This window comes from Adelges cooleyi, unplaced genomic scaffold (assembly GCF_023614345.1).
Source record: "Adelges cooleyi isolate 19-005CV unplaced genomic scaffold, UGA_ACOO_1.1 ACOO_flye_CR_arks_rails_tigmint_CR_PRNA_247, whole genome shotgun sequence".
Classification (NCBI taxonomy): Eukaryota; Metazoa; Arthropoda; class Insecta; order Hemiptera; family Adelgidae; genus Adelges; species Adelges cooleyi.
In genome coordinates this window covers 6,866,119-6,879,437 of record NW_026095912.1, presented here as the reverse complement: position 1 = coordinate 6,879,437, position 13,319 = coordinate 6,866,119, and the positions used below count along the sequence as shown (strand labels likewise).

General features: G+C 31.4%; 1 protein-coding gene across 1 annotated transcript in view; it reads left to right on the top strand.

Moving 5' to 3' along the window:
• The window catches only part of LOC126837101 (muscle calcium channel subunit alpha-1), a 39,000-nt gene that overhangs the window by 14,086 nt on the left and 11,595 nt on the right, over window positions 1-13,319 (top strand). Inside the window, 17 exon segments of the mRNA XM_050570900.1 lie at window positions 18-121; window positions 183-349; window positions 414-513; window positions 592-737; window positions 869-942; window positions 1,026-1,177; window positions 1,265-1,475; window positions 1,545-1,665; window positions 1,954-2,039; window positions 2,112-2,227; window positions 2,294-2,385; window positions 2,957-3,071; window positions 3,178-3,307; window positions 3,866-4,041; window positions 4,117-4,204; window positions 6,753-6,860; window positions 12,545-12,597. Of these exon segments, the coding sequence (XP_050426857.1) occupies window positions 18-121; window positions 183-349; window positions 414-513; window positions 592-737; window positions 869-942; window positions 1,026-1,177; window positions 1,265-1,475; window positions 1,545-1,665; window positions 1,954-2,039; window positions 2,112-2,227; window positions 2,294-2,385; window positions 2,957-3,071; window positions 3,178-3,307; window positions 3,866-4,041; window positions 4,117-4,204; window positions 6,753-6,860; window positions 12,545-12,597 (2,039 nt within the window).

Here is a 13,319-nt window from a genome sequence, read left to right as displayed (position 1 = left end):
AATCGTACGGTTCGCAGATAGAAGATGCGCTGGGAAGCAGTTGGCAGTGGATATATTTTATTTCCATGGTTATTCTCGGAGCGTTTTTCGTCATGAACCTCATCCTCGGAGTGTTGAGCGGGTAAGTCGTGTAACTGAACGTATGTAGGCTATCATCATAATCGTACAAACGCGCGTTTCAGAGAGTTTTCCAAAGAAAGAGAAAAAGCCAAGGCCAGAGGTGACTTCCAGAAACTCCGCGAAAAACAACAACTCGAAGAAGACTTGCGTGGATACTTGGATTGGATTACCCAAGCGGAAGACATTGAACTCGATGCCGATGATAAAGAAGAGTCGCTAAATAGACAAAGTAAAGTTTTCATTCTATAATACAGTAACCGGCTAAGTTAAATAAAATTTTACTTTTATTCCAGACAATAATGCTAATGAAAGCAAATCGACCAACCGCATGGAACGCGATGAAAACGATCATAGCAAATCGTGGTGGAAAAAGAAACGGAAAAATTTCGACAAGTAATTAACACGTTTAGTATAGGCATTATGAGTTATACCAACTAATACTGTATGCATTAAACATTTATCATGTTAAAGAATCAATCGCAGAGCGAGAAGAGCATGTCGCAAAGCTGTCAAGTCCCAAGCTTTCTATTGGTTGATTATAATTCTAGTGTTTTTGAATACTGGTGTTTTGGCCACCGAGCACTACCGCCAACCGGATTGGCTAGACGAATTTCAAGGTTAGCACATACTTACAGGTCACCTGATCTAGATTTAAAAATGATGTGACTTTGAGTGTCTAATCCTAAAGGGTCCCATTTTACACACTGCATTCGTGTTTAATTAACCCAAGAATTTTAATTTCTTCCAGAGGTAACCAACTTGTTTTTCATAACGCTCTTCACGATGGAAATGCTGCTGAAAATGTACAGTCTCGGAATACAGGTAAGGCGCATTAAGTACACAGTCTTATTACCGATTGTGTGTCAAATTAAACCTATTCATATTATGATTAAAATTCTCGACAGGGATATTTTGTTTCGTTATTCAACCGTTTCGACTGCTTTGTCGTCATTGGCAGCATAACCGAAACCATTCTAACTAGAACGCAACTGATGTTGCCGCTCGGCGTGTCCGTGTTGCGTTGCGTTCGACTGCTCAGGGTTTTCAAGGTTACTAAGTAAGTCAAACGTTAAGACGTGGAAGTTATTATTTTTTTCAAAATGTTTAAGCCTTCCTTACACCGAAACTCGTTACCGCGTTACAGATACTGGAGGTCACTGTCGAATTTGGTGGCTTCTTTGCTCAATTCAATACAATCAATCGCATCTCTGCTGCTGTTGCTCTTCCTGTTCATTGTCATATTCGCCTTGTTAGGCATGCAAGTGTTCGGGGGAAAATTCAATTTCGACCCGACCGCTTACAAGCCCCGCAGCAACTTCGACACGTTTTGGCAGAGTTTACTTACCGTGTTCCAGGTAAGCACGACACACATTACTTTTTGTGGCCATGCCATCTAGTCTTGCTTATGTTTAAATCACGTTTAGATACTTACTGGCGAGGACTGGAACGTAGTTATGTACAACGGTATAAAAGCTTACAACGGCGTGTCCTCACCTGGCATCTTGGCTTGCATATACTTCATCATTTTGTTCATATGCGGTAATTGTATCCTTTTTTAAACTCGTTATTTATAGAATAGAAGTACGGCTTGAGTGACCAGTATAAACACTTAGGGGTGGGAGGTCACAGCCTATGATTAACAGGCTTGAAAGCAGGAACTGTGATAAACTGTGTATTGACCACTGCAATAACACATCTGAGACTTATTATTGTTCAGTGTCGGGATGATTGTCCCAGATCATTAATTATGTTTTTATCAAATCAAATCGTTTCAAAACCAAAATACATTTTAAGAATGATTCAGAAGCAAAAATATTCCTGATCGAGAGTTAGATATTCTATTAAACGTTTTCTTGGCCATTGCCGTGGACAATCTGGCCGATGCCGAGTCGTTGACGGCCATCGACAAAGAAGAAGAGGTAAGTCTCGAGTATTAGTGCCCAACCGGAAAGTATTTATTTATATGTAATTCGTTGTATCATCAATCTTAGCAACCCGAAAACCAGCCAAAGTCGAGAAGTAATAGTCAGTCTGTTGAAAGAGACGACGGGTATCCTAGAGAAAGTTCTGAGGGCTTGTCCGCCGAAGAGGAGCTGTCGGAAGAATCGTATGGGTGTTATAATTATTATTTCTGATAATCTTTAATGCGTGACAATTGTGTGTAATATTTTAGTAGATCGTCGAAAAAGGACGACGAAAGCGGTAGTAACATAAAAATCGACTTGGAAGAAGACGGTTCAGATTACGAGCCGGACGACAACCAAGGTAATTAAATTTAATTGATCCAGCTGTTTGTTTAAGACCTCAAAGGGTTGAACATAAAGTATACCTTTTTTGGTTTTGCAAGTGCTTGTTTAATTATCAGGCGGGTATAAACTAGTAAATACTAATATGGGTATACCTTGTTAGCAATGAATACACAGCAACATTAAGCGAATTTATTTTTAATTTTTTATTTAACTAATAATTTTTTTTTTGTTATTAATTTTCTATCGAATTGATATAACACAGCCACCAGCAGAGTGCTCATCGTCATATAATATGTCTTTATACATTTCTGAAGCATAAGCAAATAATGTTATGTAAATCGAATACAATTCAAAATGTGTGTTTGTATATTTTTTTACTTGAAATTAATATTTTTAAACGCCAACATTAAGCAATAAACGGTTTTTTATTAAAAAAATAATGCATCACCAAAGTTTTGAACTTGTTGGGTTTTATTTTTTTTTTTTTTTTTTGGTAAAATCGTCCTTAGCAGCACAGCTACGATTTTTAACGATCTGGATGCAATTTTTTTTTTAAATATAAAATCATGTTTTACGTTGTTGCACAGAAGACGAAGATAACGAAGACTCCAAAATGCGACGAAATTCTGAGTTCAACAACGCCAACAAAGGAGTACCCATCCAACCGGAATCGTCATTTTTTGTATTTTCAAAAACCAGCAGGTAAGTCTCGACATAACTTGAGGACATAACTGTCTACGCATCGTTTAGTATAGTACTGATTAAATAAAATAACATGTTTCTATTAATGCATTTTTGTGTTCCTAAGTTTCCGAGTGTACTGCCATTGGTTTTGCAATCATACTTACTTCAGCAATTTCATATTAGTGTGCATTATGGTCTCGTCGGCGTTGTTGGCGGCAGAAGACCCGTTGAACGCCGACTCGGATAGAAACAACGTGAGTCGACATAATTTGCATGATTTTATAGTTCACTAAACCACCCAACAACGGAAAGAAAAAATAGTCCGAGAGCAGAGAACAAGCAAAAATTAGCGGTAAACAGACATTAGAAGGAAGTAAAAAAAAACATGTGAAAAGGCTTAATAATATGACATGGTAATGGTGAACGATTGGGGAAAACATTTACTTAAGTGTAAAAATACAAAAAAAACTAAAAAATATTTTTTTTAAAAACCCTTAACCACAAACATTCCCTTTAGCGTACTTCGGTAATTACTCAATTAATAAAACTTTTATTATTATTTATTAGGTTAGACTTGATTAGGAATGGGTATAATGAAAACAAAATGAAAATGGTTAAGAAGAAAATGGGAAAAGGTGAAGAAAATTAAATAGTAAAACGGGTAAAGATATTGTTTGAGGTATTTAAAGGTTAGAGGTAGACCAAGAAAGACGTGAACGAATGTTATAAGTAAAGGCGACAGGATACGGCGTAGAGGAGAACTTAATTGATGAAATCTATTTTATTTTTCTGTTATATTTTACCCCATTTAGGTACTCAAAGGGTTCGACTACTTCTTCACGGCAGTGTTCACAGTAGAAATATTTTTCAAAATGATCTCCTACGGTTTTGTCTTGCATAACGGCGCGTTTTGCCGGTCGTTCTTTAACCTCTTGGACCTACTGGTAGTCGCCGTCTCGCTGGTGTCGGTATTCTCCAAAATGGCAAGGTCAGCATTGTACCACAAACGTTTTTCTTTTTTGTATTTTTTGGACGGTTATCGAATTTAATCATCCGTTTGCAGTGCCGGCCCAATGTCACTTGTTAAAGTGTTGAGAGTGTTGAGAGTGTTAAGACCTCTGCGCGCAATCAATCGAGCCAAAGGGCTTAAAGTAAGTACTAAACAAAATATAATGGTTTAAGCTATTTAAATATCAAAATGTATTTGTAATACACAAATAATATATTTATAACATTTGATAACGTGAACCCACAGGTACCGTCGATTGCGGCTAATCATATAATTTTAGTTTCTTATTAATATATAATAGACATATTTTTTATACTTAAGACTGCTACCATGATAATAGTAAACATGGTACATCTACCTATTTCATTACACTTATCGGCACTTATATTGTTATTGGTCTTAAAAATGTTCAACTCTATATCACTATACATTTGTTTAATGTCCCATTGTTGAGGTTTCATTACCCAAACAAATGTTCCAAAAATATTCCAAATCATAGACCTATCAATAATGGATTTCAATTAGAATTTAGGTTAGTCAGAACTCAAACCACGCCGAACGCCTCTACACGGTCATTCAAAATTAAACTATACAGCAAAGTTAAAACTATTTTTTTTGGAACAAGAACCAAATACATTATTTGTATAGGATTTTTCTCGGTGAAACAAATTTAGCCAGCAGCACGCCTAGTTTTTCCTACTAAGATTTTGAAAACATTCTAATTGGTTTCAAACGGACGATTAGAACTGCTAAATTTAGAACTGGTTTCAACATTTTTAAATGAATTTCAAGTTTTTGGTGAACGTTAAAGTTAAATTATCCAACATAGAGAAAGAGAACATGAGATATTACCAAATACTAATAAAAAAATTGAAGGGGTGAGTGGATAAAGGTATTAACTTTCATTTTTTTGTAAAATAGTTTTTAGTTTGAATATTTATAACAGTAGTTTGAACGAATTAAAGTTTTAGGATGTATTACACAATTTAGCAAAATATTATAACAGTTGATTATGTGTTAAGCTTAAAAATCAAAAAAGTTCCAAGCATTTTAATTTTTAATATATATTGGCTAAAATGTTGCCTCCTGAAAAGTTTTGAAATTGTCAGTTAACACGTTTACACACTCGTCCCTTTAATTGTATAGTAAAACAGTTCCATTTAGAGAATGTTTCTAATTTTGTTTGAAAAATGTCTTTTAATGAGACCTATCTATCAATCATCTAAATAAATATATCAACTGACAATCTTGCGATTGTGTATGAGGCGTTAATGGTAAGATTTTTCCAATTACATTTTCAAATACTCGACAAGTATAAAATATATGACATGTTATTTTCGGATATACTATTATCCCGTAAATCTCATTTACGACTGTAATTCCCAGTTGGCCGATACATTGAGCAGATTAATTTTTTTCCAAGTGCAGTCCATTATTCAATATAACCTATAGGCCTGTGGTTTAATGTATCATGATAGATGTATAATGTATATGGTCTTTGCAGAGTTGAGTAAAATTTAACGGGCTAATCACGGACTTAGATGGGCGCTGATTAACGGTTAAAAGTTCTATAAATATTTAACAGCATGTTACACTCGGTTCGAACACTACTTTTAGGTGACCTCAAAATACGGTAGGTATTAAAATGTCACAGGCTATTTTAATAAACAGGACGTTTGAGTAATTAAAATGTAGCAACTGGCCGCCTGAGAAATCATATACTTACATATAATATAATAATACATTCAATAGTATACTATGTTTTTTCAGTTTCCGAAGCGGTCATTTTTTAAAATGATAATAATAAAATTACCATAATTCTTAAAAAAAATTTCAACTAGAACCATATTATAGTAAAATAAAACGGAAAGAGGAAATATTTCGTAAAACAACCACCAACTTAATAAATTACCTACTAAAATGTCAACTCAACGGATTACAATTTTTTTTTTTTTTGTGAAGTTTAACATTTCAACTATATAACTTTTCAACAAATTTGGCTTTTTTTTAACCCAATGCTATATCATAACAGAGCGGGGGTTTTTTTTTTTGTATTCTGGTCATAACTTCTATTTAAAACTTGAATATTTATTAGATAACTTGGGAAGGTAGCTATACTTTTCGTATCGTTAGTTTAGTGGTTTAAGCGGAAAAAAAACTCTTTTCAAGTATTTAAAATAAAGTTAATTAGGAGGTGAGGTTTAGGAAAAAAAAAATTATTAAGTTTGTGCTTTTTCTGGTCAGCGCCGCCTTAGTAGAGGCTAAAAGACGAATATTTTTCTTTTTGTTTTCAGTCAAAAGTTTATATTTTTTTTTACCGTTTTATAGTTTTTATAAAACTTTTCCCAAGACATATATTGTTATAATCTAACCTACCGATGTAGTTTCTTTTGAGCGGTCAACGATCAAAGGGTCTTATATTTGTCCTGTATTTTGTCCCTCATAATAAATAGTTTTTTCTGACCCTTACTTATATCGCTAATAAAATCATTTTTTTCGGTTCTCCCGACCGATCCGAGAAACGCAACTCAACAGACAGTTGACATGTGTTGTTGCCTATATTATATTATTTTTCATATGTAACCAAATATTATGATTTGTTTTCTTCTCGTCAGTTAAAATATTCGCCGCAGCTACACAAATCTTTTTTTTTTGGATTTTTCATTTAACAACTTTAATCAAATGTTTAGCACGTAGTGCAGTGTGTCATCGTCGCGGTTAAAACCATTGGAAACATAGTGTTGGTCACGTGCCTTCTTCAATTCATGTTCGCCGTAATTGGAGTTCAGTTATTCAAGGTACAGCACTGACAAATTACAAACGGTATCTCCTTTAAAATAATATGCAAAATACAAAAATTCCCTTTGTTTTGTTCCTCGAATAATTTCAACTTCTTTTTTTTTTTATATAATTTTTGTGTGTTGCTCTTAAGTCTAATGCATATAAATTTCCGGATCAACAATATTTTGATTCTATTAAGAATACGGAACAAATGCGGTTTAGTTTCTTTAAGTGTTTTTTTTTTTGATAAATGATGTTAGGTGAAATCGAAAAATTTGCATTTACATAGTTTTTTAAATTAAAATATTTAACTTGTTAAACATGTTTTTTATAAGTATTATATTAAAACGACAAAGATTGGTGAAGACGGAAAGTGAATAAAATACTTCGTTTAGAGTTATAACACCTCTTATTTTTTTTTAATGCAATATCTGGCAAAATCGAATGATTAAGCATTTTTTTTTTATATACTTAATTTTTGTCTAGATTTGCGTAGCGTGTATTTTTTTTTTTTTTTTATCATTACTTTTCGAATATTACTAAAACTTATTGGAATTTCAAAATTATAAGCTGTTTGTCCATAACTTTGGAAGTTAAAAATTGACAACATTTATTTGAAAAACGCTTAAGAGAATTAAACTGCATTAATACCAACAATAGAATAACTATTGTGATAACACTTGAGTATCAACTGCGTTTAACGGTGCAACACTACAACCGAATTTTGAGCGATCTAACACAAACATGTATTTCATTTAATAATACCTATCTAATATAAATGTACCTAATAGTTTTGCAGTATTACATGTTTAACGTTTCAATAATAATACCTAATCATAATTATTTGTCATTCACGGTTAAAGAGATTTTACGCTTTAACTGGTTAACAACGGCTCAGGGACCAATCCAGAGCCTAACGAGTACACTGAGATAAGTCAATTTTTTTATGCCGTGGTCAAAGTATCGAGTTGTTAAAGTATATATAAAATATATATTTTAAGTTATTATAAAAAAAACAAAAAAAGAATAAAAAAAATTCCTGTACTGTTACTATGTATAGAGAAAAGCTGATCAGTAACTGGTTACAAACAGTGTTAGGCATAGATAGTTTAGTAGTCATCAGGTTTAGATATAATAGATTATTCCAATAGAAAAGGTCTATTAAAAAACAAATTATACCAATCAATTTGTTTTAATATCATCTCTCGAATAATTAATAATAATTGAATTTCAATTATTTTTATTTTTAGGAACTCATTAGTATACTTTTTCATTGTTATAGTTTTATAAAAATAATTATCTAGTATAACAACTAAGTAAATCGTTTTAATTTAAGGGGTAACATGAAAAAATCCTTTTTTTTCTAAATTATTGAAATGAATTCTTAGTCTTTCAACAAAAATAGTAGTTCTCGAATACCTGGATTTGTCTGACGTGCCGTCTACACGATATTAAAAATACCTAATGCATAATTGTTGCAATATTATGTAGATTTATGTAAAATACACAATATGTAACCGTGACTTATTATTATGCGTCCAAAGACTGTTCGGGTAAACAGTATATTTTTAATTTTATAATGTTCTCAGAAGGGTCTACCTAGATTTGAGATTACACTATATCGCATGTGAGCTGTGAAATGTGTACCCAGCTGTTTTGATTCTAAGTAACTCGAGTTTGTTGATTTATACTGTATATTTGTATGATAATAGCATGAAAGTACGTCGAAAAATGACCTCGCATAATATTTTGGTATTTTACCTAATTTGTAGGTGACGAGTAAAGTAGTAGCATTTGTTACATGCGTCTTGGCCCTCAAGAGAGTCTAATGCTGGTTTCTGGGAAACTCCCCCTGGAAACAAACCCGTAAACTTATCCGACACATATTGTAGAAAATTATAATGAGAACTCGAGTGACACTGCGATAATTTCAGCAAAAGGAAAGGGTCACTATAGATGGTGTATACGTTTCACCCAAAAACCACTCGAACGACTTGACCTAACTTGACTCTCGCGTTGCATTGTCAAAGTGTGTTTGGGTACTTTTGTGGTCGACCAAAACTCAAACAACTAAAATAATCACAAGACTTCAAATGCAAAACGCATTACATGGTCATCGATACGTAGCCATTTTGCAAAATAATTTATCCGGTTGATAAGAAAAAGCTAATCAACATTCGATGGCATGCCATGGAATTTTAAGACTTGGAGTCATTTACCTTTCTTAGAGGTCAAAGCGTTAAAAATTAACAACAATTCCACAAAGGAACTTTTCAACTCTTTCTGTGCAATAAAGGTCAATAAAGGTATACTCTGTATACAGAGTATACCTTTATTAATGGGCATTATTTGATTATACATTTGAATAACAAATTATTTGTTATTCAGTTTATGTTAATTGTTCGTTGTTCGTTAACGAAGTTAATCTTCAGTGTTGTTTTTAAACAAATTAGAAGTCAGCTGTGTAATTTAGCCGAATTGTTAAAGTCTTATGTATAGTGCAATTTGTTTTTCGCACTCAGAATCTTTTAAAGGGCTAATCATATTGGGGGTTTTCAAATAAACTTATTATTAGGTTAGGTTAGGTCTTAGGTTTTGCCTTGGTCTTTTTCAAGATTTTGTGTTTAATATAGTAATTATATAATGGAGTTTATTATCAGCTAAACCGATAATTTCAGGTGGACATTATTTCAGAACAGATGAAACTTACAGCTTGGAATTAACGTCTCGTCCTAGATATTTTATTTGATAGTTTTCATATATTTTGTTTTGTAGTATGTAGTGAAATGCGTGATAGTCGCAATTAAGACAATCGGAAATATCATGCTGGTCACGTATTTACTTCAGTTCATGTTTGCCGTCATAGGAGTTCAGCTTTTTAAGGTAAATCTTCTGCTTGCTTGTGAAAAAAAAAACACGTAGACACATTTACAGTATAATTTTATTATTATATTTGATCACATTTTATATTTATTACATTTGAAAATAAACACGAGCCATACGATTTTATTTTTTTTACACAATATTATTTTTCTTAACCTATATTGCCCACATAAGGGTTCAGTAGATTTATTTTATACCGTAGTTTGTCATATTATTTATATTACACTATGTTATGTAGTTTAGTTTAAAACGTATTCGTATACATAGCTAATATTTTTTTTATCACATTTTTGTATGACTTTTTTTTTTACAAAAATAATTATGGGTTTTTTGATATTTAGATAGGGAACAGTCATTCTGATAATAGTGTTTATTATATTATGATACATATACATTATACAAATTCGGTTTTTGTTTATAAAGTTGGTGTTGTCTCTTTTTTAAACTAGCTTGACAGCACTTTGTTTTTTTCCTGTAAAAAAGTCTGTTAAACGATAAAATATAAACAATAAATTTAACAGTTAATCGTATAATCGTTCAACAATACATATATTATAGTTTTTTTTTTTTATTCAAAAAAATAACATAGAAAATAAATCTTCCAACTGTGGTACAGGCAGGGCCTGTCTAATTATTTTGTTTGGTCGGATCGATTACGCCCACGCTGTCATTGCCCCTAAGGCGTCGTTTATAATGGTTTTATTGTGCTATAGCTATTTACATATAATAAGACAGTTATGTCGGAAACGAGCGTTGTAATAGCACTACCTACAGCTATGACAATACGTCCAAGAGTGTGACACATTCAGGATGGAGGATTATGTCTATCAAAAATTAGTATTTATTTACATTATATTTTGTGTGTTTGAAGGAAACAATTCAGATTTTTAAAAAAACAGACTATAAAGCTGGGAATGTGTTTTCTCAAGTTTTAACTAAGGCTCGCGTAGGATTTTTGCAAGCAATAAAGTGCTAAAAGTTGTTCAGATAAGTTTCTACTGAATGAAATTTAAAAGCCAAATGACTGTTTATAGTTTTCTTAAAGTAATAGGGCTTTATTTCTTTATTTTTTTAAACGTTTTCCGGATTTTAAGTCTTAAAATTCTGAAAAGTACTTGATAATTCTAATTATTTTTGAAACAGATAAATAGTTCATTATAGACAAGATTGGTAAACTAATTAAACATACAATGTATTCATAATTAAATTTTAGATCAATATAACCTAAACGATAGAAATCAATTTAAAGAAAGGTTGTAAGCTTTAAATTTCTCTTAGATTTTACAATAATTATTTTGTTAAGTAAATTGAACTTGAAATAATTTTTTTAAATATTTCCTTCACATCGTTTTAAAACTTATAACATTTATGCAAATTCAAAAAATAATTTAAAAAATACATGTGTTTGAAAGCGGAGTATATAGTTAGGAAAATAATTTTTACTTGTAGAAAAATCAGAGTAGTGGCTTGAACATTTTGTTGTTAATAATTTTTTTGTTTTTTGGTATTTATTTAATGTTAAATTTATATAAATATTCTCTGCGTTTTTCTCGTTGATGAGAGAAGATTCTTAAGTTTTTACAACCCTCAAAACCGATTTAATAGGCTGTAATAAGGTCTTTCGGCGTCCCTACAAAACATATTATATTAAATGGCTTATGCTAAAGCGAAATAAACAAGATTTTAATTAATCTAAAATCGTTATTTTCAACCTTATTTTAAGACCATGCTCATTAAAAAAAAAATTTTTAAGCTTATAATTATTTTTTAAAAATACTTAAACTGAAATTATCAAGTTTTACTTAAAGTTGATTCAAGCGACTTCACAAGGGGTTTTTTTTTATCTGAAAAAGCGGGCAAGGGTTTTTTTACCCTAATATAAATATGAATATTAAAATCATTCTGAACGTAAATTAAGTATGATTTCTAGGGGTGTCTTTTTTTTTACACTGTCAATACATTTGATGTACTTTCTATTACAACTGACTTAACTATAGGTTAACTAAACACTATATTTTAATATAATACAAAATATATGGTACCTCGCGGTCAAATAACTCGTACCTATACCACAGTTTAGCATCTCATGTCTCATATTACCATTTAAAGAAGCACGCGGTTAAAGTATGTAATATGCCGTTATTTAATTATTTGTAATTTTAATATCGTGTAGAACATAAGCTTTCGGGAGCATGTATTTGTCGGGCAATATTCTTACTGTCCATTTGGCGGCTGAAGATCTTTAGGGACTATTCCCGGCCTAATTGTTATTTTAAGAGTACGGTATTGGTGTTTGTGACTACTGACTTGCCTACCCCACTAATGGCGATAGAAAAACAAGAATTTGATTAGCGATGTTCGTTGCTTGGTAGCAGAACATATTATGAAACCCTAAAATACAAGACGTGTAAATGGAATAATTGTGATGAACATTTTTTGTTTTTAAAATGTTAACTTTTACAGCTGTTTTGAACTGAGGCGTCGGTACTAATTTATTCATAAAAAACATTGCATGCGCTTTTTATGTTTGTATCGCTTACCGAAAACTGCTTTTGCTGTTTGATCGGATATCATTGAATACTTGCACGTCGTTAGACTTGGCTAATTAATTTGTATATAATAATAACCCTATTCTGTAACCCCATGACTGATTTTATTTTTCCTGTCATCGAACTAACTGTTCCTTTATATCTTATATATAAATATACCTTTATATCCTTTATATATGTCTGTACTGACGGACATATTGATATAATCACTGTAACAAAGTGTATATAAATATCATAAACTATTAATAAGTATACTGATGATTTTTTAGGGGAAATTTTTTTCATGCAATGATCTTTCCAAAACAACAGAATTTGAATGCCAGTTAGTATAGTAATTGTTATAATTTTTGTAATTGGTCCAGTGGAGTGCTAAAATGTAATACTTTATTCATGTATGATAATAAATATTAATCTACAAATCATTTTTTAGATGAATAACATAATACTATTTATGTTTTTTTAGCTATACATATATACTATTAACTCCATATTTTTGCATATATACCAATTTATGAGATTTTCTTAGCTTAAACAAAAAGATCTTTCTGGGTTTGCTGAGTTTGTGTTTTTTACCTATACTGACGAATGACAACGTCAGCTACTCGTACATAGGATTCTTCGATTGCCTAAACTGATTACTGAAAAAAGTTCTATACTTATTATTCACAACGAATCGGATTCCAGTGCTCATTTTATTATTATTATTGTATGGCGTATGGCTCTATTGACCAGTAGTAGGGTAGACCATAGTAGCATTACTCACTTGGCCACTCGTTCTTTATAATCTAATATTTACATATTTTTTTACTTTTAACGTGTTAAATAATAAAATTCGGCTAAGTACAATTGAATTATATTCAAAACACTTGAGATGATTAAATAAAACGACAAAAATGTACACTGTTTCCCTAAATGGGAAAATTCTGCTTAAAAATGTTTATACAATTTAAATCAATTATATACAATACAATTAGTCATTTATCAGGAATTTAATTATTATTTTCATTGCATTTTTAGATGCATGATTCAGAGCAATAATTTATT